This window comes from Cynocephalus volans, chromosome 3 (assembly GCF_027409185.1).
Source record: "Cynocephalus volans isolate mCynVol1 chromosome 3, mCynVol1.pri, whole genome shotgun sequence".
Taxonomy (NCBI): domain Eukaryota; kingdom Metazoa; phylum Chordata; class Mammalia; order Dermoptera; family Cynocephalidae; genus Cynocephalus; species Cynocephalus volans.
This window is the reverse complement of record NC_084462.1, coordinates 156,854,704-156,880,949: the sequence shown is the minus strand read 5'-3', so window position 1 is coordinate 156,880,949 and position 26,246 is coordinate 156,854,704. Positions and strand designations below refer to the sequence as shown.

General features: G+C 50.2%; 1 protein-coding gene across 4 annotated transcripts in view; it reads right to left on the bottom strand.

The window, feature by feature from the left end:
- The window catches only part of IFT43 (intraflagellar transport 43), a 135,394-nt gene that overhangs the window by 14,729 nt on the left and 94,419 nt on the right, over positions 1-26,246 (bottom strand). For 2 of the 4 annotated variants that reach the window (XM_063091240.1, XM_063091236.1), the window contains 4 exons: positions 22,988-23,060; positions 22,641-22,716; positions 22,086-22,148; positions 21,644-21,927 (listed from right to left, as the gene is read on the bottom strand). In XM_063091240.1, the coding sequence (XP_062947310.1) occupies positions 21,808-21,927; positions 22,086-22,148; positions 22,641-22,716; positions 22,988-23,060 (332 nt within the window). In that variant the 3' untranslated portion in view covers positions 21,644-21,807. Of the gene's footprint in view, positions 1-14,427; positions 14,499-21,643; positions 21,928-22,085; positions 22,149-22,640; positions 22,717-22,987; positions 23,061-26,246 lie in introns of those variants that run through there. The other 2 variants (XM_063091237.1, XM_063091238.1) reach the window with 2 other exon arrangements.

Sequence of the window (26,246 nt, the reverse complement as noted above, 5' to 3'; positions counted from 1 at the left end):
AGGAGCTTTATCATCCCCATTTCACAGTTAGCAGGAATAAGACATAGAAAGGTTGTTCCAGGTCAAATAACTCATAAATGGCAAAGTTGAGATTCAAGGTTGTGCTCTTGACCACAGACCAGGGCAGGCTGAAGCAAGGACAGCACTGCAGAAATAGATTTGGGAGCCTTCAGTACAGATCGTATTTGAAGTGCCAGGACTGGACAAGGTGGCTTAGGCTGATGCATAGAGAGAAGAGAAAGAGCCCAGGACTGAGGTCTAAGCCTGGAACACTCCAGCTTTCAGAGGTGGAGCAGAGCACGCAAAAGAACAGAGAAGGAGCCTCCCAGGAGGTGGGCAAGAAACTGCAGCAGGTGGTGTCCTGGAAACCAAGGAGGAGGCTGCTTCAGGAAGAAGAGGAGGTCAGCAGTCACCTGCATCCAATGCTCGGAGAGGCCACATAAGGTGAGAACAGAGAAGTGGCCGTTGGCTTTGGCATCACGGTGGTCCCTGGTGACCTAGAGGAGGGCAGTTTCAATGGAATGGAGTGGTCATTAAACCCACTGGAGTAGGTTGAGAGAACGCAAGATAAGCAAGGGGAGACAGCAAATTTAGTTGGCTCTGAGGTGTAGTGAAGAGAGCACGAGACTAGGAGTCCTGACACTCCCCTGTGCACTAGCCCTGTGATCTGGAACAAGGGGCCTAACTTTTCTAAGCCTCAGTGTCCTCATCTGTAAAATGGGGATGACAATAATACTTATTGACAGGACTTGGGGAATCAAATGAAAGCAAAATTCTTTGAAAACTGCAAAGCTCTGTGAAGATATAAGATATTTTAGGGCTCTCGAATGACTTCCTTCATGCAGGAGTCGGGATCTGCTCTGCTCCCTCTTTTTCTGCTTTAACCATCTGTCTCTTCAATCTGAAATCTGTTCCACCTGACCCCTAGCTGACCAGAGCCTTCCGTCTCCCTCTGTCCTGCCACAGCCTCCTCCTCACAACCCTGGCTTGGCTCTGGGGGCCTCAGTTGAATATGCAAATGTCTCCCCCACCAGCTGGTGTCTGCCTCCCAGAAACACATGTTCCAAAGTCCTTCTGCCTCACCAGGGAGGGGGGACCAGAGCTTCTGCCCGCTCCACAGCCCAGAGAGGACATATTAACTGAGCAGGAACACCAGAGCAAGCAGATGGGGAAGGGCTGCTAGACACCGGGGAGGAGGGCAGGAGAGGAGGAGGTGACATGTGCGGGCGAGGAGATGGGGTAGGCATGGAGGAAGGCACCAGAGTGTCAGCCGTATGCCTGCACACCACAAGGGCACACTGCCCACTGGAAGCATTCATCCCACCGATCCATCTTTGGGGCTTTTTGGTGAAATTTTGAGGCCCCTCAAATTCTACTGAATTTGCAAAATTAGCCTTGCCTATGTCAAAAATATATATATATGTGTTATAAAATACTTAAGACCTACAAAGAAAGCCTTCGAGAATAATACGAAGGACTCTCACACCTTCACCCTCCAGCTGAAGAAATCACACATTTTTCCCCCAAATTCAGGTGAAAGCCCTTGTGGCCCTCTCCTTGTCCTCTCCCCCACTAGAGAACCGCTACCCTGAACTCAGTGTCCGTCATCCCTGTACATTTCTTTAGACTTTTACCATTTAGGAATGTATTTCTAAACAGCACGCAGGACTGTTTCACACGTTTCATACTTCTATATAAATAGCCACCACGTAGATCATCTTTTGCCACTTGCTGATTTGGCTCCATGTTGAATGGGTGGGACTCAAGCATGTCAACAGTTCATGCATTTTCACTGCATTCTCACCCCTTGTTTTCACAGCAGCCCTGCCCTCACTCAGACAGAGGGCACTTAGCCTCTGGTCCCCCCCAACCCCCTCGGCACAGAGAGAGACTCCAGGACAAATGTGGCACAAAACCCATGCTAAGACCCATGGCCTGTTTCTCTTGGCAGCTGATGGTCCTATGAAGGCCCCGGGGAGGGGACCTGGGCGGAGAGAGGCCCAGTAGAAATCTCCACTTCTGCCCAGTAGGCCTGGAATAACGAGCTGACTAGAGCGGGATTTAATAAAAGTAATCATCGTCATCCTCACTCAGACAGCACACACCGCGTGCCAGGTGCCACGGCAAGTGCTTTGTATGCACTGGCTCATTTACTCCTCACACAGTCCCATGGGGCAGATGCTATTACATTTTCCGCATTTTCCGCATGAGAAAACTGAGGCACAGAATGCTGAAGTGATTTGCCCATGTCACACAGAGCCAGGACTGAAACCTGCTTTAACCATAACACTACTGCTCCACAGCACATCCCCAAGTTTCATCATGTGACCTCCTCCAATTGGCCAGGTGGTGGTCCCCTCTCGTCCCTGGCGTTTGGGGCTGCAAGCTCCCGAGCCTAAGGACGTGGCTAACTTGGTGCCAAAGGAGCCCCATAAGAGCCTTGGGCAACAGTCTGTTAGGGTTAACAAAGACAGGGGTGCAAAGTCCTACTTTCCAGCCCCAGTGCAGGCTGCCCTGAGCCGGATTCCTGAGAAGGTGGGGCAGGGGGAGGGACGAGTCTGAGCAGGGACTGGGACCCAAGGGCAGTCTGGAGAGTGGCTATTTAGATGCAATGGGTCTCACTCTGCTTATTTGGAAAGTGAGTGGATATCGTGACAGGGAATTGAGACTTCCAGAGTAGATGGTTTCTCAGATCTCTTCCAACTCCAAGTTATATGCCTCTAGAGCAGAGGTTGGCAAAGGCTTTCCGTAAAGGCCCAGAAAGTGCATAATTTAGGCCTTGGGGACCATACAGTCTCTGTGACAATAAAGCAACTGTGCACTGTAGCACAGAAGCAGTCATGGGCAATAGGTAAATGAACGGGTGTGGCGTGTGCTCATAAGACTTTTTTATGGACACTGCAATTTAGATTTCATATAATTTTCACTTGTCATGAAATATTATTTTCCTTTTGACTTTTTCTCCCAACCTTTTAAAAATGTAAAAATCTTTCTTAGCTCGTACAGCACATGAAAATGAGCAGTGGGCCAGATTTGGCCCATGGGCTATAGTTTGCCAACCCTTCCTCTAGAAGGAAATACCTGGAGTGGGAGCGTAAGAGTCCTGGATTAGAATTACAGCTTTGCCATTTTTAGCTGTGCGATCGTGAGCAAGTACGTAACGTCTCTGCATCCTATTTCCTCCTCTGTACAGTGGAGATAGCACCATCTACTCCCCCAGCATGGATGGACTGAAACGAGAAGATTCGAGAGCACATCCATCAGCTCTTGGCAGCAGAAGTTCTCAGGAAAGTCAGCAGCTCTATGATCTTTCCCTGCAGAGCCCTTCCTAGCTGCAAATTCCAGGACGCTGTTTGTCCCCTTTCTATCCTTTGCCACTGTGCTCCCTCCTCTATTCCCCAGCCTGGGTCACCTCCACTCCCCAGAGCCAGTATGTCTGATGGCCCAAGCCATCCACTGTGGACAGCCCAGGATTCGTGTGCTCCTTCAGTGCCCTGAGGCCCTGTGCCCACAGGCCTTGCCCTGAGAGGGGTGTGTAGCCCACGCCAGGGCCTTCAGGCAGGAGAGGAATTCACACTGCTTGCACCAGACATCCAGACCTTGAAAAGCTCTTCATTCATGCCTCCTTTTCTATCACTCTTTGTTCAGAAATATTACTAATTGGGCGGTTCCCAGATGACAAATTGCTAGTTTGTGCCAGAACTCTGGCTTCTGCAAGGACTGAGAGCCCTCTTGTGTCTCCAGCACAGGATACCTTTTCTGGTCAGTGGTGAAAAGGGAAGAGGCTTAAGAGTGGAAGGAAGAGATGGAAGCTGGGCATTCCAGAGGTGTGAGCCTCCCGTGCCCAGGGCCTGGTGTTGGGCAGCCTTTGAGAAAGAGCCACAGGCAGAGACGAGTGAGCAAGTCCCCTTCCCTGAGCCATATGTTGTCTGGATTCTGGCCACACCAGGAAAGAGAAGCGGCTAAAGTTCCTCTTTTTTGTGCTCTTCAAGCACACATTATGCATATCTAGGCAGGAGAGGGAAGGGACCTTCAGGGCAAAGAGCATCCCAGGCAGTTGTCCCCCTGCAACTCATCGTCTGTATTAGTTTGCACTGGTTGCCAAAACAAAGTACTGCAGACAGGTGCTTTAAACGACAGACATTCATTTTCTCACACTCCTGTAGGTTAGAAGTCCAAGATCAAGGAGTCAGCAGGTTTGGTTTCTCCTGAGGCATCTCTTGGCTTGCAGGTGGCCACCTTCTCACTGTGTCCTCACATGGCCTTTCCTCTGTGTGCCCATATCCCTGGTGTCTCTCTGTGTGTCCAAATTTCTTCTTCTTCTGTGAACATCAGTCACATGGATTAGGGCCTGCACCTATTAATTAATTACCTCTTTAAAGGCTCTATCTCCGAATACAGTCACATTCTGGGGTACTGGGGGTCACGGCTTCAACATACGAATTAGGGAGAGACACGATTCAGCCCACCCACAACACCATCTCTCCTCTTCCAAACTAAGCTCCACACAGCCTCCCCCACTCCACAATAATGTGCCAGCACTGGGGGCCCTTGAGATCCCAGTGCCATGAGGTCTTGCAGACAGGAAGGGGCAGCATTACAGGGGGAGTGGGGAATGTTTCTGGCAGTTGAGAGACTGTGACTGTGTATGAGTAGTGCCTGGGGTTGGTGGGAGAAAGGGGTTGGATCAGTGTAAAAGCAGCACACTCCTCGAGGCCCCAAACATAAGCTTCAGTCATTCTAGGGAATAATGGATGCTAGGCTCCAGGGGACACCTTTGAAAGCCCACACACCCCCAGCCTGGAAGTTGCACTTACACTCTGATGGGCAGTGCAGCTCCACGGCTGGTCGTACCAAGCAGTGGCAGTGCCCCAAGCTTTTGATCCAAGAGAGTCCTCCTGCAGCCTGTGTGAAGTCACTGCCTGTCTGCTGGGCTCCTGCTACCACATTCCATAGTCACCCTCACCTCCCGGCGGGGGGTATGTGCGTGGAGGTGGGTGGAGGGTACGCAGGGCACAGAAGGTGAGGACATCCTCGTCATCTCAGCTAGTGCTCATGCCCGCCTCAAGCTGTGCCCCCTCCTGCCACTGCCCCATGCACAGAAATTTCTCCGAATTGCGTGCCCCCCTCCAGCGCCCCTCGTCTGCCCGCCCGTCGCCGGTTCCTTCCTCCCTCCCCAGCAGACGCAGGGAGCGGTGCGCGGGCTGGGAGCTGCCTCACACGCCACCTCTCCCTTTGTGTGTACCTCCTGGTACGATTATTAAACGCAAATTACAAAAGACGTGACCCAAACGATCTTTATTTCTTCTTTCAACAAGTGCTGCCTGCGGGGCCCTGATTCCAAATTCCGTTTCAATTATCTCGGCCATTTTAAACACAAAGCAGCCGGTGTTTGTAATTACCAGCAAGGAAGGAGGCGGAGAGAGGGGTCCGGTGGCTCCAGCCCTGGACGTCTGCCTCTCCAGTCTGAGCCTTGACTTGCGGTGTTTAAAGGCACCCAGAGCACAAGGTGAAACCTGCCGGAACATGCCACGTCACCCCGTGATCCGATGCCCGTGGGGACAAGGTTATACACAAGCCCTGGGTTCTATGTTCCCAGAGGCTCTGCTGGGAACAGAATGAGCTAGAGAAGCCCCTTGGCCCAAGAGCAGGAGCCCAGGCTTCCCCACTTCTGATCACTTGTTCCAGGGAGAAGGAGCCACAACGTCCCCCTGCCCCTTGTCTACAGGTCACGAGGGCCCAGCAGGAGGAGCTTCATGAAGCAGAGAAGGAAACCAGTTGTTAACGCGTCTGCAATCTTTCTCCAGCTGCCCCCAGCCCTCAGCACCAAAGCATAAACATCTGGAGACTGGAGATGACAGCTTGCTTCCCCCTGTGGCCAGCCTGGTGCCACTCACATAGGACGTGGGATGCAAAGCCCAGATTTGAGAGTCGGGGAGGTCTGCCCTACCTCAGCTTGCTCCTTACTAGTCAGATGACCTTGGGTAAATTATGTGACCTTGTGAAGGTCGTCACCTGTGAAATAGGGATGGTCATGGTAGCTTCACCTCACAGGGTTGCTGTGAGGATTAAATAAAATGTAATGCAAAACCTTAGCACAGTGCCTGGCACAGGCTAAGTGTGTAGTGATGGTTAGCCGTGGAGTTAGGGCCCCATAAATTAACATGTCTGAGCCGCTCCCACTGAAGCCACAGGTGTGCACCTTTCAGTTGTCCCTCCCCTCTCACCCTGCCACCTGCTCCCTCCTGGATGCCCATGATTCTGGGAAAGGCCTTGGGGGCTGGCCAAATGCTAGGTCCGAGGCCCATGGCTGGCCACCTGGCCCATGGAGGGGCCACCGAGAGCAGGCCCAGGCCCAGCCAACGGGAGGGGCCATTGCCAGCCACGCTCAGGGAGGGCTGGGCAAGTCATTTGTCACGCCGAGCCCGGGCACCTTGTTCTACCTGTGTTGAGTGTGTTTTATTGGTGTTGAGCAGAGTGAGGCCGGAGTGGAGTCAGGGATAGGAAACCCACTCAAGTGAAAAATGAGGAAAGCCAAATGGGATTGAGAAGAGAGAGGGGGAGAGACGGAGGCAAGGAGGTGACAGGGTGGATTGTAAAACACAAGACGAATGTGCGCGGCAGCCCCGGGGTGACGAGGGACGGGGGCCCCGGCACACGCCGCTGCAATGGCAGGCAGGTCAGAAACCGTCCCACGGGCTGCGGGGCTGAAAGGACTTGAAAAGAAAAGCCAACCCATCCCTGGGCCTTCGTGCCCCGTTTTCTCCCTCCAGCCTCTCTCTCCCCAGCCTTCTGGAAAAAGGAGGCCAGTCTGATCTGCTTAGGATTTCATGCTCTTCCCTCAATGTCCCTTGGCACAGAAGTTTCAAGTCCAAAATCATGAACTGAGACTGTACTGATTTAGAGATCTCCCCGCTAGGAACACGAAAGGCAAGAGAGAGGCCGAGGAAGAGAGAGGAAAAGAGAGGAGGAGAGAGGCAGATAGAGAGATAGACACTGGGCTTTGTGCCTGCAACAAGCCACTAAAGGTGCATTTTTAATTAAATTTATACAAAATGTGTCAGTTTTATCTCTAGGTTTCAAACCTGACTCTTTTCTATCAAAGAGAAGTATTGATCTCCATTGCCCCGGAGCTACCTGACTGAATTAAACAGAATAAATAGGAGGAGGAGGACTGAAAGGGCTGAGAAACAACCGCAGAGAGGCGAAATCTAATGGCTCCACAGTCATTTGCTGCAATTAAAAAACAAAACCATTTAGAGGGCCTGTTAACACCTTGAAGTCAGAAAACTCTCGCTTCAAAAAAAAGGGGGAAAAAAGGCTCCAAACAGCTCCCAGGCAAAACATTTTAATTGCTATAAATCCTTCCATCTTTGGCTGGCACTTGGGTCTCTGCGTTTTCCTGCAGCACTCAGGCACAAGCACATGCAGTTCCCGTCCCACAGTGTCCCCACCCATGTCAGCCCGAGCTCTCCTGGAGCCCTGCTGAGGTTCCATGTCCCAGCCCCAGACACACAGCTGGGCCTGCAGGGCTGCTTTTCTCACTAGGCAAGTTTCTTTGCCTCTCTCTACCTCAGTTTCCTCATCTGTACAAGGGGGACAATAATACACACTTCATTCTGTTTTCCTGTTTGTGGCACTTAACCCATAAGACTCTGGATTACAGATCTTGGGCTCCATGACCTCCCATCTTGTCTCTTATGGCATTGGAAGTGGACGTGCCAGTCACCTAAGGGGCTGCAGAGTGATTAAAGGTCACCAAAGGGATGGCCTGTTCTGTTTGGCTCTCGCTGGTGCCTGACTCTCGGCCAGGGCAAACAGGCGCACAGAGTCCCTTGTTTAGAAGGTCCCCACACTTGGGCTAATGCTCTGTTGTTCCTGTCTTAAAAGTCTTAATCATTTTTGAACAAGGGGACTTACATTTTCATTTTTCACCTGTCCTGGCAAATTATGTAGCTTGTGTCCAGCTTAGCGTATCCCTCCCACACCCTTTTGTGTCCCCTTTGTACTGATTTCTGTCAAGTATCAACATATTTCCAGTTGCTCAAAGCCACGGAGGCATCACGACTCTCTCTCTCTTTCACTGCCGCTACCGTTACTAAGACCCCTTGTCCCTAGACCAGATGTTGAATCTACACCCATCCCTTTCCTTTCCATACCTCAGCACCCCCCGGCTCAGTCCCTGAGGAGTGTAATAATTTCCCCTGCTGGAGTCTCTTCCTCCAGTGTCCATCTCGAAGCTGAGATCAGCCCGCCAATGCAGGGCTATTCGAAGTGTGGCCCTTACACCAGCAGCAGCACCCACACCTTGGAGCTCATAGGAATTCAAGTGCATGGCCTCTCCCCAGACAGACCTACTGAATCACAATCACTGAGGGTGAGGCCCAGGAATCTGGGTCTCAATAGGCGCTCCGGTGATTCTGAGGCTCCCTAAGCTTTGAGCAGCATTGCTTCTCAGTGGGTACTGCTCACCAACCACCCCTTGCTCTCCAGTCCTCCAGACCCAATGTGGCCCCTCCTGGACTCATCCCCCTGCCCTGTGCCCCTCTGTGGAGGTGGAATGTCCAGGCTGCAGAGCCGTCACTCCTCTGCCTATCAGGAGAGCTGATCACTCCCATCTCCGCGTGGGCAGTCGTGGGCTGACCAGCACTGCTTAATTAAATGGGGAAAAGATCAGGTCAATGCCAGATAAGCAGGCGGGATTAAAACAGACAGGAAGAATGGACTGAGGGGGGAGCTGTCAACGCCCTGGCCTGTCTAGAGTGATTATTAATAATGATAAGCAGGAGAATGGGAATAATAAAGGAATAATGAACTGATTCTGAAAGTGACAGGAGATGGAATCTGATAGAGGGCTGAGCCCTGGGTGCCTGCTGCCCTGGAGGGGGTGCGTGGGGCAGGCCAGAGGAGCAGGGTTTGTTTGTGGTAAAGGCTCTGGCCAGGCCTGGGAAAGGGCCCTCTCTTTTCAAGGAGGCCAGAGACCCAGGAGGCCTATTTAAACTTGGGATTCAATTAAACTACCTTCACTCTCTTTCCTCCAGAAGACCACAGTCCTCACAGCCCTAATGTGCATCAAAACCACCTGGGGCACTACTTTTAAAATGCAGATTCCCAGGCCCCACCCCAGAGATTCTGATTCCCTAGGTCTAGGGTAGAGGCCAGGCATCTGCATTTTGTAAGCCTCCCCCAGAGGATCTGGTGCAGGTGGTCTGAGAACTATGCCAGTCTTACCCCAGGGAGGGTATTCAACCTGGATTAAGAGCACATTTCACGTCTAGATCACTTAAAAAGCACATGTGGTAGCAGCTGCCAAGATACAGAAGTAGCAGGGTGGGGAGAGGTGAACCAAGCTCTGCATACAGGGAGGAAGCATGCCCCAGAATCGGCCTTTCTTGTCAAGCCCTTGTCACCTGGCATTGGCACTGATAGACATTAGCATCGCCATCTCCTTCAACCAGTGGTCACAAACACAAAATGTCCACAAAAGCCAGAGGGAAGAGGCCAGGCAGGGACTGGGGGGAACTGGAGAGCCCGAGACCTGTCCCTGCTCCTCTAGTTAGTGCTGGGAGGGACAGGAGGAGGCTCAGCCTTGCCAGATCTTTCTAAGAAGGAGTTCCATTTGTCTTTACTGTGAGCCAGTAGTGTGCAACCTCTGCCTTAGATAAAGGTTCTCAGATGGGGTAGGAGGCTTGCGGAGGTGCTTGTTTACTGTGCATGTTCTCAGGTTGGTCCCACCCCCAGACTCTAATCCAGTAGGAACCTTTGCTTACTGATGGAGACCCCAGTGGAGAAACAGACCTTGCCACGCGTCAGGAGGAGAAATCAATAGGACATCGAGAGAGAGAGAGAGAGACAAAACAGGGACGGACGCTGCTCAGCCCATCCAGCACTTCACGCGGATGGAATGGGAAAGGCCTGGTTTAAGCCTCTCCTGTCTCACTTGGGCCTGCCTGCAGTATCCACACGGCAGCTGAGAAGACAGACTGAGATAACATACAGAAAGCATTTCATATGTGGCCTGATACCTGGCAAGAGGTTCACAGACGTTAATTATTACTCTTAGTGGAGGAGAGTAACATGAACAAGGACACACAGCCAACAAGGGCACGCAAGGACTTTGCTCTAGGTCTCAACCATGCACAAAGTTGTCTGGGGGAGGAGCACCTATCACCGTGCCTGCCCACAGAGCACTCACTGGTGCGGTGCATCGTACTAAGAGCAAAAGGGGAAAGAGCCCTCAGGGGCTACCAGCCCTGTTCCCTCTAAGACCAAGCGTGACACTCCTCCCATCCCTCCCCAGCCTCCCTCCACAACAGACCGGCCTAGCTCTCCAAGCCACACCTCCTTGTCTGCACCACGGGCCACCGGGCCACCGTGTCCTCTCCCCCGTGGCCCCTCCACTCACTCTCCTCGCCCCCCCTCCCCGTTGCCCTGGACAACCAGCCCAGAGAACGGGTGCTCCCCCTGCTGTTTTCTTACCCAGCGGGTGATTTGGAATGAGTAGAAGCCCCTTTCCGGGGCTTGCCAGCAGCCTGGCAGAAGGAATGCTGAGAGGGAGCCAGTGCTAGGGTGGAGCAGGGTCCCTCGGAGGCGGGCATGAGACGGAGGAGCCTGAGGTGGAGGAAGTGGCCCACTCTGGAGGACCGACTCTGCAGAAGGGGTAGAGAGGGACTGGGATGGTGGGTTAGCGGATCTATGGAATATGCACCATTAAAAAGCACAGGAAAGAGAGAGGTACAGGTAGGGAAAGGTCTGCAAGATGTGCTGTTATGAGGCAAAGGCAAGTTGTAGGCCGTGCTTGCAGAAGGGTCCTAGTTGCATCAGAGAGCTCTGGCTCTCTATTTGTACACCCATGTGTACATCAATGCACTGACCATCTGGAAGGACACTGGTCACCTCTGGGGAGGGCTGTGGAATGGGTGGAGGCAGGGCAGAGTGAAAAGGGATTTTCACTATATTTAAATGTATAGTTTTTAGCTCAGTTGGTTAGAGCACAGCCTTATAATATCAAGGTCACAGATTCGGGTACCCAAACTGGCCAGCCACCAAAAATAAATAAATAAGTGGTTTTTATTTAGTGGATATATATTAATTGTGTAAGTAAAGATAACATTTAAAGTACGATTGTGCGACCTTTTAAAGAGGTAAACTTTTTTAGAGATCTGGCATCAGAAGTTCTCACATCCCTGCCTATCCTCCAGGTCAAAAGCACTACTGCAATGAAAAGACGGCACAGCCTGCTCTCTCTGGGGCAACACATTGTTTAAAGTTTTCGGTCTTCCAGCTTTCCTGCGTCCATCCTTTCTCTGGGCTCAACAAACCTGTGCTTCCGTGAGAATGTCAAAAACGACTCCCAATGCCTGTGTTTTATCCCAAATTGGACCATCTGCTCTCCCCAATAGTCAAATTTGCTAGATTATCCTTTCCAAATGTAATCATGGAAAATTACACTAAGATAAAAATTAAAAGCTAGCTCTGGAGTCGGAGCAGCCCTCAGGTCTGGAGACCAGGGGCTGAGGTGGCCCTTTAGGGCCTCTCTGCCTCCTGGTCTAGCTCTCAGGGATGGCCAGGGGATGCTGCAAAAATGCAAAAGGTGGTGTGGGATAAAACAGGACCTTGCCTGGCTCACCTCCATGAGAAGGTGAGGGCTGATGGGGAGAAAGCTTTTTAAAGTCTGGTTCACTGTGGTCTAGATAATTTACAAACAATAAAAACCGCCCTTTTCAAGGTGTACGGTTTGAAGAGTTTTACAAATACAACAAACAGACATGTAATGACCACCACAGTTGAGATATGGAACATTTCCACTTCCTCAAAAGTTCCCTCCCACCCCTTGGGAGTCACCCTGCCCTGCCCCCACCCCCAAACCAGGTTGGTTGGTTGGTTGATTTCCGTTCTCTAAAGAGCTAACCTATCTCTTTGGTCTGCTTCCCCTACTAATGACTCTCTCCTGCACCTACAAAGCCCCCATGTGCACCCAGTGAGGCGACCTCCTCTTCAGCCTTTGTCCATTGCCTTTGTCCTTGAAACCGAGAGAGCACCTTGGAGGGCATGTGCCTTAGGGCCAGTGGAGAGCTGTCCTTCTGGCTTCCTTCAAAACCAGCCTGGCCTCCCCTCTGCCGGCCGAGGACATGCCACCCTGTCCTGCTATGTCACAGAGGCAGCTTTGCTACCTGGCGCCTGCCCCAGCGAGGTCTGGGGTACAGTTGCCCACACTTCATCTCTTCTCCCATCTCCAGCAGTGATGCCCCGGATCCCAATGGGCAACATGCCTCACTCTGGAGGGCACATCCCTGGTGTGTCATGACATCCCCTGTTCTTTGCCGATAAAGCCACCAACAGAGGCTGCCCATGCCTACCTCTGTAAGAAAAGGTGGGGCTGTTTTCTTTTCCTGCTGAAAGGAGACCAAATTCTTTGGTCAAATGCCTGTTGTGGGGGTTTCATTTCCTCCTTTTCAGGCCTATTCAGCTGGAGTAGATTCCAATCTGGCATTTACGTGTATGAGGGAAGAATCTACATCTGGTCAACCACCTCCTTTCCCTCTCTGGGGATCCCCGACCGAATCACACCTACACCCCAGCCAAGCCAATGGGGCTTGTGAGGCACACGGCTTTGGAGGTGAAGCCACTGCCCATGCCCTTAGTGGGCTGCGCCCTCTCAGCCCTGCCCGGGAGTCTTTGCCCACCCTCTCTAGCTGCACCACCTGAGGCTCACTGTTTGGATCCTCAGAGAAGCAGACACCGAAACAGAGTTGGAAGGACAAAAGATTTATTAAAGGTAACTCCTGGGAAAGGTAAAGGGGAGAGGAGGCAGGAGTAGCAGGACAAGGCTTCAGGTGGCCATGAAGGTCTGACACCTGAGAAAAGAGAGAAGGAAGGAAGGAGGATTGGATAGCAAGAGTCTCAGACTACAGCATACCCTGAGAAAGCCCTGGCCAGCCCCGTGGGGACCTCTAGTGCAAAGACTGCCACAGAAGAGTCCTGCACTGGCCAGAGATGGCAGGCCCGCATCCACTGCCATGTTTAGTAACTAGCTGGGTGCCTCCTGGGGAGCATGTGGCCTTGGCCTGGACACTGAGGCAGATCCTGAAGGCACCACTGCTGGGGCCATCAGCTAACCACATTCCTTGCACAAGTTCCCTCTTGAAGGGTGATGTCTGCGGCTCACCCCTGAGGCTGCCCCTCCTCCTGAGCCCAGCAAGGAGACCCTGCTGGCTGATGGATGGGGTATGCTACCGAGGCACTGGTGGCTATGGAAGGAAGAAGGCAAATCTTTCATCTTTCCTGTGACTGTTGGGCTGGAGACTTCCTGAGTGGATACCATCAGCTCCAGGACAGATGTTATTTAGACAGCTCAGTGGAGGGCAAATGGCTAAGGGTCCAGTTACTGGCCTCAGAAATGTCCCAGGGCTGTGCTTAAATTCTTGTCAGATCCATGCTGGACACAGGGTTAGGCTTCCTGATCAGGGGAGAATAAGCTGTGATAGGTAAACTGGACCTCCTCCAGAGCTTACATGAGTTTAGGTTATACATCAGGCAGGGGTCCTGGTTACTGACAAAGGATGCTGGCCTGCTAGGCAGGACTCAAGGTCCAGACACAGGAACATGATCGTGGGTAAGTGTCCTCAGGGAACAGATCTTCACTGGGAAAATGAGGAGGTCAGGCAGGGGTCTCAAAGTCAAATGCTTGTAGTGGCCAGGCAGGAATGTACATGAGGAAGGGTGGGGGATGCTGAAATGTTTCTTTGCAGCTCAAGTCCATTACTGCTATAGAGACTGCAGCCTTAGAGTGGACAGATCTCCCAATTTTCTAGAAGCTGGAAATATAGGTTTTAATGTGAAAACTTTCAGTTCTAGATGCTGATAATCAACTAAACAATTTAAAAATAGTAAGCCAAGTTGAACATGTCCTGTGGGTCGTCAGCCAGTTTGTGACCTTGGGGTAGATGCCCACTTAGGTCCTGTCCATACCTAATGTCCCATGACTTACAGTCAGGGTGACAAGTGACCATCGCCTGCCCACTCAGTGTAATCACAGATAATCTTCATTGAGTGCTTGCTTTGTGCCAGACACTTGACAGGTATTAGCTCATTTAATCACCACGATAGCCCCATAAGACAAGGATTATTTTCAGCCTCACTTTATAAATGAGAAAACCGAGACTTAAAGAGGTTTCGGAACCTGCCCAATGTTGTACAGGTATGACGTGGAAGAGCAGAGGCGTGAACCTGGAATCATTCACATTCTTAGCCACCATGGTCTCCTGCTTTGCTTCCTCTAGGTTGACCAACAACGCCCGAGGGACATGTTAGCACCAATCAGCCCAAAAAGCACCCAGGGGGATTCTGGGACTGGCAGTTAGGAGGAAGTACCAAGGTTCCTGTGCATTTCCATCCAGGCTGTGTTTCCCCCTGTCCCGTCCCTGTGCTGTCCCTTGTGTCCTACCTCCAGTCTGCTCCAGTATGGCTGCTGGGTTGAATCTTCTGCAGCTTGAAATCTGGAAGAGAGAGTTTTGCAGGGCTCTTTCTGGTCTTCTCCCAGGCCCTTTGCAGCCAGGTGTTTTCTTGCAGGGCGCACGCGGAGGGCCCTCTCTCCCTCCTCCCCATGGCAGCGCTGTTTGCTGCAGCTGCAGCAGATGTTCCTGGGCTGGCTGGCCCGCCATCATTCTGTGGGAGCCAACAGCCCCTGCGGCCTGGGAATTCTGTGCTAATGCTCAGCCCTGGCATGGTCCCCTCTCTCGCTGACCCCTCCAGTCCAGGTCACCACGACAGATGCTGGGAACATATGCGGTGAATTAATTCACTCCAGCACAGCCACAGAGGAACAGCTTCTTCCTCTCCCTGCTCTGCCACCCTTGCTGATTTCTACCTCACCAAAAGAAAAGTTGAATTTTTCCTTCTCCCTTTCTTGTAACGCCCCCTCCATCGGACTTGCTGTTTGTTTATTATCCTGAGCCAAAGACAGTTGACTCCTAGAGACTCCCCACCCCCCACAGCCCAAGTAGAATCAAAGGCTGAGAATGAGCCTAGATGTGCCCTTTTCCAGCTTTTTGTCTGCAGATAATGTCCCAATTTTCCTGGAACTAATGAGTGCTTTTTCCTTTTTTAAGATAAGTTTGTCTCTCTCTTTTAGGGGCCAGAATCTCTGCAGCCTTCCAGTGTTTCCTTACATTTAATTCAAATCACCCTGCTGCAATGGATTTTCTAGATAGAAAAAGGCAGCTGAACTTTGAGAGCATGTGAGTATTGTTATTTGTCATCTTCAGTCTTTGTTCTAAGGAGGGGCTGGCAAACTCTTTCTGTAAAGGGGCAGATAGCAAATATTTTAGGCTTTGCAGATCAGACGGTTTCTGTTGCAACTAAGTTCTGTCCTTTGTAACACAAAAGCAGCCACAAACCACATGTGAACAAATGAGTACAGTTATGTTCCAGTAAAACTTTACAGAAACAAGTGGTGGGCTGGATCTGGCCCATGGGCTGTAGTGTGCAGACCTCGGCTCTACACAAATCAAGCCCATCTCTGTTAGTTCTCAGACATACGAAGCTCCCTCTCTCTCCCCGCTCGTCTGCACTTTGCAGCAGATCGTATGAACTCCTCCACTCATGCAGAAAGGTCTATTTCTCCACTAGTTGTGAGCTTTTTGAGGTCAGGAACATGCCTCATTTGACACTGAACTCCTAGAATATGCATGGAGCTTGAGAGAAATGAAAACAACACCCATACTTACACTGAAAGAGCTCACAGGCTAGTGGGGAAAGTAGACAGATGAACTCTATGTTCTCAAAAACAGAGATAAATTCAATGACAGGAGAAAAGAAGGGAGGGAGGAATCAGGAGAATGTGCCTCCTGCAAATCCAATAGCAACTTTTGAAAACTTAAGAAAAGGAGACAAAAAAATAAGTACTTAATTAACCCCAATACCCTAAAACACTAAAAAACAAACAATAAAACTGATGCCCTAAAAAGCGTTTGGCAATTTCTTAAAAGTTAAACATAAACATACCATATGACTTAGCAATTTCACTCCTAAGAGAAATGAAAACACCTGTCCACACAAAAATACGAACACAAATGTTCATAGCAGCATTATTTATAATAGCCCCAAACTGGAAACAACCTAACTGTCCATCAGCTGAATATGGTGTGTATTCATATAATGAAATACCATTCAGCAATAAAAAGAACTACTGATAAATGTTGCAACATAGATGAACCTAGAAAATATCTAAGTGAAAGAATTCAGACTCAAAAGACTACATATTACATAGTCATTTACAGGAAATGTCCAGAAACAGCAAATCTCTGGAAACAGAAAGCAGATCAGTGGTTGCCTAGGGCTGGGGATGGGAGCTGGGATTAACAGTAAACAGACGCAAGGAACTCTGTAGGGCAGTGAAAATGTTCTGTAACAGGATTATGGTGATGGGGGCACAACTCCATAAATTTACTAAAATCACTGAATTGTACACTTTCCATTTTTTTTTTGTCTCCACTCACAGCATTGACATACTTTCAAAAAATTTTTTTAATTTTAATTTTTATTGAATCAAAATTGATTATACGTATTTCGAGGTTTTCAACATTGAGATATGTTGATCAAATCAATATTACTAACATATATATGGTTACAAATTGTAATTATTCTTTATGCCCCTTGTCTAATCTCTCCCATCGCCCTCTCCCTCCCCTCCCCCCTCTAATCACCCTAGATTTCTTCTCACCCTCTGAAAGAATAATGGTTACTCTGTTGATTTGCTGCCCAAATCATCTGTCCAATGCTGAGAGCTGTGATCAGGTCCCCCAATACTATCATAGAGCAGATGTCTCTTCCGTCACTATGAAATGGGCTGTGTGGAGGAAGACATCCTCCTCCTTTCCTTATCTCTACTGGAGACTCTCCTTGTGTCAACTCCAATGGCTGGCAGACCATCTGCGTGGTGGTTGTGGCATCTAGCCACCTTCGCGGCAGCCATGGTTATCATGGTAGCTATGGTGGGCCATCCACATGGAGATGTTTTTGGCCTGCTCTGTGGTGCTAGCACTGTGCCTGTTTGTGGACAGTGTCTAATCCCCAGTTCCATGCCCTGGGTCACTGAGTGGGCCCCAAGGCACTGACATGGTGTGCCTGGTTGTGGGAGGGGGGTCTAGTCCCCTTCTCCATGCCCCAGATCCCTGGGTGGGCCCCAAGGCACTGGCATGGGGTGCCTGGTTGTGGGAGGGGAGTCCAGTCCCCTTCTCCATGCCTCGTGTCCACAGGCAGACCTGAGGCACTGGTGAGGTGTACCTGGTTGTGGGAGGGGGGTCCAGTCCCCTTCTCCATGCCCCAGGTCCCAGGGAAGGCCCCGAGGCACTGGCATGGGATGCCTGGTTGTAGGATGGGGGTCTAGTTCCCGTCTCCATACCCCAGGTCCCTGGGCAAGCCCCAAGGTGCTGGCATGGTGTGCCTGGTTGTGGGAGGGGGTCCGGTACCCAGCTCCTTACCCTGGGTCCATAGGTGGGCCCCGAGGTGCTGGCGAAGAACACAATTTCAATTTTAAGGTATGCAAATTGTATCTCAATAAAGCTGTTACAAATAACAACAAAAAAAAGACCTGTGCCACACCATTCTTCTATCCATGGTTGAGAAACGATGCACAAGGAGAGTTGAAGGCGGTATCCTCTAGCAAAACACAGGTGTCTAATGTCACCTTCCCTATATTCACTTTTTGATCCCAACCAGTTCTAAAATCTAATAATAGCAGCCAGAGTTTACCAGGCACCACAATTGTAAGAGCAGAGTACTAACACTATCCCACTTTCCAGGTGAGAAAACAAGACCAGAAAGGGAAAGTAACTCACTCAAGGGCCCACAGCTACTAAGTGGCAGAGCTGGGACTTGAACCCCACCCTGTCTGATTCTGGAACCTTGGCTCTTCGTCACTGTTATCTGCTACCTGTCCCTTCGGTCTGTCCCCCGCCCCACTGACTCTTTGGCTCTGAAAATACAAGCACGGCGCTGCTAGGGCAAGCAGAGCAAGGATGCTGAGCTTCCATTTCTCACTGCAGCAAACACTACTTTGCACGCAGTCTTTCAGGCACCAATGTCCCCAGAAGCCCCCCAACCACTAAGCAGACAACACCGAATAGTAGTATCAGTTTATGGCTGTAGCATGTAGTTGCAAAAGTCTGTCTGGAGTGTCCTGGAGTTTAGCAAAGATGAACCAACAATCAGGGACAGAGAGGACCAGCTACAGGCCTGGCCAGATGAATTTCTTGCCTGAGCTGCTCATTGGGAGTTTCAAGTTTCCAGGGAGCATTCCATGCAGGGGCCTTACAATGCCGCTCCACCTGCCCAGCGTACTGGGCACACCCAGGCCTGGTGGCGAGCTGGCAGCAGCCTCCTGACCTCTGTCTCAATGTAGCATTAACAGTTCACTTTTTCCAGACTGAGGCATGAAGAGTCCGTGCAGTGGTTTGAGGAAAGTTTCCACAGTCTGACTGGCAAGCCCAAGGAAGCCTGAGAGTTCCCACCTCACAGAGGGAGGGGACCCCACACACCCAGAGGCCTTTCCTGATAAACCCAGGTCTCGGGCACAGTGAGGCAGAGCATCTCCTCTCCCTGACGCCCTCTAGCCACTCCTCAGACAGGCCAGGCACGCCTGCCTCCTGGCTTTTGCAAGTACTACTTGGAACACTTCCCTGGACACCAGTCTTGCTCCTTCCTTCACATGCTTCAGGTCTGTACTCGAATGTCACCTCTCAGTGAAGCCTCCCCTAGACACCCCTTTTAAAATTGCAGCCCCCACCCCAACACTCCCTTCCCTGCTCCTGCTTTATTTTTCTCCCCAGCACCCGTTACCATCTGACATACTCTATTCCACTTTATTTGTCCACCTCCCCTCCAGAATGTAAACTCTGCAAGGGTCAGAGTTTTGCCTGTCTAGTTCTATTCCTGAGGTGCCTAGAACACAGCCTGGCACATGGCAGGTGACAACCAATATTTGATGAAGGAATGAACTTCCCCATCAGAGCCTGGCCTATGAACAGCATCTCTACAGCTACCACCCAATGCCAAAGACACCAGGGGCATTTTGCCAGAGACCTGCTGGGACTACCCAAGGCAGCTCAGACGTGATATGAGCCAGTCTAGGAGAAACTAGTAGAAACAAGTCAACGTGCCACAAGGAGGTGGCAGCACCAAGACTCATTTCATGCCTCCCTGGGCCTCACAGAAAACCACATTGCTGGTACTTGTGGATGCCTGTCTTTTCTGTCACACCCTCCTGGGCCATCTTTTGGGGAGGATCTCTGAAGTCTGGGATGTATGACACTGCTGGCTGTAACATAAGGAAGGGAGAGATGGCCAGTTGCTCAGTTGGTTAGAGCTCTGCCTTGTAACACCAAGGTCAAGGGTTCAGTTCCCCATCCTAGCCAGCCACCAAAGGAAAAAAAAAAAAGTAACATAAGGAAAGTATCTTAGAAATTGGATAAGAACTGGGAGACATGGATTCTGGAACATCATCCCATTCCCCAGGCATCTGATGACGATGCTCAAGTGCTGGGTAAAGGACAAAGCCTAGACAGGACACGGCAGGGCACAGGAAAGGTGACAGAAGACTTGGTCACACATGACTTGTCCAGGCTCAGCTCGCTCAAATTAGAGCTGTTCCTCACCCAGGTCCACTGGCTTCATCCCCACCTCCCTGGGGCCAGGACTCTTGAGCTCTGCAATGTGGACGGGCTTCACTCTGCAGGCCTGACAGAGCCCCCTGCTGCATGCTTGTTCCAGAGATAAAAATCAATGCACAGTCTGGGGGTGGGGGTCACGGCCTGCAGTTTCTCCCGCAAACTTCCAATTCTGCCTGCTGTAAGCTAGATTACTTTCCCCTCCTGAAGGCAGCAGCAGGTAACAAAAACACAGGCGTTAAAAGCACACTGGAAGGGCCGGCCCGTGGCTCACTTGGGAGAGTGTGGTGCTGATAACACCAAGGCCACGGGTTCGGATCCCTATATAGGGATGGCCGGTTAGCTCACTTGGGAGAGCGTGGTGCTGACAACACCAAGTCAAGGGTTAAGATCCCCTTACCGGTCATCTTTAAAAAAAAAAAAAGCACACTGGAGTCAGAGAACTTGGTTTTGAATTTCAGCTCTGCCATTCAGCAGCTAGACAATCTTGAGCAATCTCTTAATCTCTCTGTGCCTCAGTTTCCTTATCTGTAAAATGGAATAACAACAGTATTTTCTTCACTGGGTGGCTGTGAGGATTACGCTAGATAATTCCTAGGTGCTGAGCCCAGTCTCTTGCATGTAGTGAAAGCTCAATAAATGTTAGTTCTTCTTGCTGCTGTTGTTATAAAATAAAGGGAGGAAGGAAGTCAACCCCTAGCCACTTGCTCAGGCTGGCTGAAGACCTCCTGAAGGTTATCAGAGTCCTGAGGCAGTTGAATTTCACAGTAATTAAGGGACTAGAAATACAGCCTTTCTCCTTTGGGTATCAGAATGATGTAGGCTCAAGAAAAACCAGTCTGCATGGAAACTTCTCAGTGGCCATGGGACTTATTCCAAAGAGGAGCTGTCTGGGCTAAAAGTGTGACTGTGGAAAAGGAGGAAACAGGACCCCAAAGCCACTAAATCCCTGAGTTTATAATTAACACATAAGCATTCGCTCTGTTCTGGAGCCATGTGGCTCACCATAGCCATACAAAAATAACCCCCCAGTGGGTTTTTGATGTCTTGAACCTCTTTGTTTTTCTGAATTTTAATGAAGGGATTTCCAAACAGGATAAGAGAAGCACTCAGCACTCCCCGTGGCTGAAGAGTGGGCCGTGGTTAGCTGCTGCCAGTCTGCCCAGGCCTCATCCAAAGCAGTGTCTAGGAGGTCCCTGTCCTCAGATGAGATGTCTTGGGGGAGAGAGAGAAAAACAAAAACAAAAGATGTTTCTGTTTAGGAAAAGGATTGAGCTCTGCTCCTGACCTCAGCCCATTTGGAAACAGGCAGTTATGATGCTTGGAGGGAGCGATGAGGCCCTGAAAACAGGGATGAGGAGGAGAGGGAGGCCCGGGCTCCCTAAATGAGGGTTTCCATGGGATTCTCAGGGCTGCTGGGCTGGCTCCTTCCCATGAGAACCAGAAATGAGGCTCTGGGGACCTGTGGCAGAAAGGAAACACATGCTTTTGGAGCCCAAAGCACAGGTTGTGAGGAGAGGGGAGAAAGGAGAATGCTGTCAGAACAGCCACGCAACCCCGACGTTGAGTGAAGAAGGGTCACCTTATCACATCACTTCTTGCTCTGCAGCTACAGCTGCCTGGAAGCACATGGTGACGGTGACAGTGCAGCTTCCCTAATGTAACTGATAGCACTGAACGTCCTCAGTAAGAAAGGCATCATGCCACAGGCCCTGCCCCTGGGTCGCAGTGGGCAACCTCCTGTATCCCTGCATCCAGGGGCTTGCAGGCCTGAACTCCAGGGAACTACTGTGGCCTCCTGAGAAGTGACCAACTTCCAGGAAGAGCGCCCGTTCCTTCCGCTCCTGAACCTAACTAACCCTCGTGATCTTTGACAACATGGAGAACTCAAATTCCCGTCAGACTGTTTGAATATTGCCCTCCTTCGCTCATGATGAATCTTTCCAAGAGGGTGCTGGGAACCAACAGAAGAGATGGCCACAGAATAAAGCAATTTATTGCAATTAAATGATCCAATGTGACCTACTGAAAATAAATAGCTACATTACAAAATATTCCATGTAAAAATCCTAAGCTGCTGCAATCTTCTTTAGTCTGAGGCTTACTGCATTTTGTCAAGCTCAGAGCAGAGGTTACAGGGTCAGGTGTGCCTGGGCTGTTCTGCAGGGTCCTCTTTCTCCATCTGCAGCAGGTCCCTCTCGGTGAGAAGCTCTGAGGACACTTCTGTGTAGAGATGGTCCCAGTCCCAGCTGACATCATCCTGCCAAGGGGGGTATCACTGGGTAAGACAAAGAAAGGCCTTTCCCCTCAGTTGTGGTTAACTTCGCATACCCACCCAGGCCTGGGGGAGGCACAGGCCAGCCTGGGGAGCTGGCTGGTTACTGAGCTGAAAGTGAGGAGCTGATGCTGCTACTGTACCTCTCGAACTTCATGCTCTGGAGCCAGGACTTTAGTGAGAAGCTTCAGGTCAATCTCGCCATCCTGCAAATACAAAAAAAGCCAGGTTGGGCACCTTCAGGGCTTTCACACAACCATCTTTTGCAAAGTAAGGAGGATCAGTTTGTGTGTGTTAGAACTTCCCGAACTAAGACCTGCAGAAATGGCTTAATAAGAGCAAAAACATGAATGAACCACATGCCGCTGAGACATGAGAGAAGGCTACAACTTCCAACATGCTAGGCATGCTTTGGGGAGGGCAGAGCATGACAGCAGCATATCCACAGGGACAGAGGGAAAGTGGGTGGCATCAGATGCTAAGTGGGCAGCCATGGAAGGAGGTGGGAGCCCGGCACTGGGAAACATTAGAATAAGTTGGGTCCAGAGATGACGCCTGAGAACAACACCTCCAGTGAAGGCAGTGCGCCCAGGCAGCTTCGGGGGCCGTGGAGGACATGCTGTGCAGCTCTGGAGGGACTGAGAAATCTCTGGATGCTACCTGGAGCCTGCCCCTTTATGCAGAGCCGTTCCACTCACCAAAGTCTGAAAGGCTGAATACTTCATGAGGTCATTGTCCAGGTCACGGTAGGTCATCACCCGGTTTACCTGGATGCTGAAGGAAAGAAAGCATGAGGAAGAACCACAGGCAGAACCAGTTCCAGGAGTGCTGCTGGGCTACTGTCCCCAGAGCCTTCGGCGGCTGGGGATGACCAGAATGTGAACAAAATATGTTAACAAAATGGGGACCCTGGGATGGACCCCATCACCAGAAAGATCTGGATCTACATTGGGGGGCAGCAAAGGTCCACTGTAGATGATATTTGGAGATTATTAATTCATATGTTCTCTGCCTCCCCACCAACTTCATACCTAATTTAACCTACCTAGGAGGGGCTGCCACCTGCAAAACAAATTCTTCTTCCTGTACTTCTTCCAGATCCGGAATAACAGGAATATCTGCAATGAGAGGTAGAGGCAAAACTTTCCACAGCATGAATAGGAATCTCGCCTGCTTCTCCACTGATTACTTGTTCACCTTCCACATGCCAGCCATGGGCCACTGGCTGGGGGTAAATGGACACTCGGTCTGGGGCTGTGGCACCAAACTAGGGGCGCACATTAGTATCAAAGGCGGAGCTTCAACAATTTCTGAGTCCCAATCCTTACCCTACAGCCTGCTGAAAGAGAGCTTCCTGGGTGAGATTTCAGGCATCTGTATTTTTTCCTAAGATCTCTTCAGTGATTCTGATGTATGTGCCAGGTTAGAAGCCATTGGAGTGGACCTCCAAGGAGTAATGTAAAGATATGAGAAGAGACCTTCAGACAGCACCTAGGGAAGGACTTATATTAGAGCAGAGGAAGAAAGAGGAACTGATGAATGAGCTGGCATGGTCAGAGACAGAGCAACTGAGAATGTGTAGTGTCACAAAGTGGAAGTCACTATGTATTAGCCCGTTTTGTGTTGCTATAATAGAAATACCTGAGACTGGGTAATTTATAAAGAACAGAGGTTTACTTGGCTTATGATTCTGGCACAGCTGCATCTGGCACGGGCCTCAGGCTGCTTCTATTCATGGCGGAAAGTGGCAGCAGCCGGCGGGTACAAGCAGATCACATGGCGAGAGGATGCAAGAGAGAGAGAGGAGGTGCCAGGGTTCTATAAACAACCAGCTCTCACAGGAACTAATAGAGCAAGAACTCACTGAGGCCCCCCACCCCCAGGGAGAGCATTAATCCATTCAAGAGGGATCCGCCCCCATGACTCAATCAGTTTCCAACACTGCCACATTGGGGATCAAATTTCCACATGAGTTTTGGAGGGGACAACACATCCAAACTCCACCACACTATGAATGCCACCTCCTCATGACCCAGATCTGTCTGTGTTAGCTCCAGAGAGCAATCATCATGGCCCTTAGCCTGCACCGAAGTCCCTTACACCTAATGGTATAATCTGGCTCCCCAACACTGTATCAGGGGTCAGAGTCTCCACTTACCAGGTCTAATATAATAAACAATGCTGATTCTAAGGATCACATTTTTCTTACTGTCTTAGGGAGATTTTCCTTCTCTGAAACTCCAGACACAATATGAGGAGACAGGAGGGCATTTCTTTCATCAATCTAACAAAGTCATGCAAACAGAGACACTGAGAAAGAACATATCACTTAATTGTGGGAACTTGCTTAAGTGACCAAAAATTGTCCATCTTCTCCTGGGAACAACCTAACACTCTGAAGAAACATTTCCTTCTCCAAATGGGGTTTTGATTTAACCAATCAGAGCAAAAAGAAGAGATGGGGAAGGAAAAAAGGACAACTGGGGTAAGACAGTCCAGAAATTCCTAAATCAACTGCAAACACTTAAAGAAGGAAAAATCCCAGAGAAGAGACCCTAGTGAAGAACCCCTTCATATTTGCTTCCATGGATTATACTCAAATTTAATTTTAAAAGAAGCACAAAATCATTCCAAGAACAGCTGGAAAGACCCTTGCCACTTTCAGGCTATTCATTATTTAGACGTTGCTATTGCTCTAGTCAAGACAAGCCAGAGGATATAAATGTCAGTTCTGAGCCTGGTGTCTTTATTATTACTTCCCACTGTGGAGTCACAGATGTTGTACCTGGAAAAAGAGAGAGTATGCAAGGGAGAGACAGAGACACAGAAAGTGAGACAGAAAGAGACAGGCAGAGAAAGAAAGTGATAAAAAGAGTGAAAAGGGATAAAAATAAAAAGAAATTGTTGATAAGGGAAATAAAGAAGAGACACATACACCACCCCCAAAATAATGAACCACATTCAGCAAATCCTGTATCTAGAAAGAAGCTGTTCAAAGCTCGGATTATTTCTCTCTTCCCTGCTAGAGAATTAGAGAAGGAATTCTCTAAGATTCTATTTCTCACGCTATTAGAAAGTTGGCTCTCTTGTTCACTCTCGCCCTGAATGATTAACACAGTCCATCGTGCAGGCTGCTGACAGTGCCGTGCTCCAAGCCCAGGGCGAGCGGGCCTCCCAGGCTGGTGAGACTGCAAAGGCCCAGCAGACAGACAGGGAGGAAGCTGGCCATGCCACGTGCCATCGGCAGTGTGACAGTTTTGGAGTGCGCCAGTTAGCTGCTCCTGGCTCTTCTCGGGTGTGGAGTCCAGCCTGAGATGAATATTCAGAAGTTGGTAAGAAAATGCCCCATGCTGAGTTTAGGGCTCAGGCCGGGGTCTTCCCAAACTCCCCTTTCCCTCCACAACTCTAGCATTTGGGTCCTGTCAACTCTGCCCAGCTCCTCCGAGCTCTGAGGAACCGCACTTCTGCCCAATGTCCACACTTACTCCCCGTGGGCTTCCCTCTTCATCCCCACCTCCCTCCTCCAAATGTGCACAAAAGAGTGTGGGGCTGGCCCATCTGTGACAGAGCAGAGGTCAGCTCGGGCCTTGGCAAAGGGGCTGCTCAGAATGGCACTGGTGGGGCTGGCCACACAGTGGGATTTCTCTCTAATTGGAAGCTTGGTGCTCAGCAGAACCCGGTGAACTGCCTGAGTGGGACAGAGCCAGCGATGACAGCCAGGCCAAGGCAAGCTGGAACGCTGGTGCAGTAACAGCTTGAGCCATCGCAGCAGAGGCAGGCCATCCAACTCCCGGCCCCCAGTGGAACAGGTGGCTGTGGAGCAGATTTTGGGCAAACTTCAAAGAACTTCACAATTTTACAGTTTCTGATTTACAATCACAGACAAGTACTTGCTCATGTGTACATAATATGTTCTGGGGAGTTTTTTTTTTCTCTTTCTCTCCATCCCCCCTCCCCACCCCCCTCTCTCACACATACCATGAACAAATATAGAAAAAAGAAAATGGACTTCGGCAATCTGCTTCTTTACAGAATGACCTCCCAGGAATGACTGGCCCTGCCACCAGTCAGAGACAGCAACTTGACCTGCAAATGTGGACTGGAGAGTCAAGCTGATTCAGGTTGTGAAGTTTAACATGCAAAGCACCCGATTTTAACAGAGACAACAGAGGAATGCAGGAGTCAGTTCTCGTGCTGTTGAAAAGCTACCATATTTTAAAAAGTGCAATAACTATGTTTATTTTATTCTTGTTCTCTTCTATGCTGCTAATAACAAGAACATTAGCAACAGCAGTGAGGTAAGT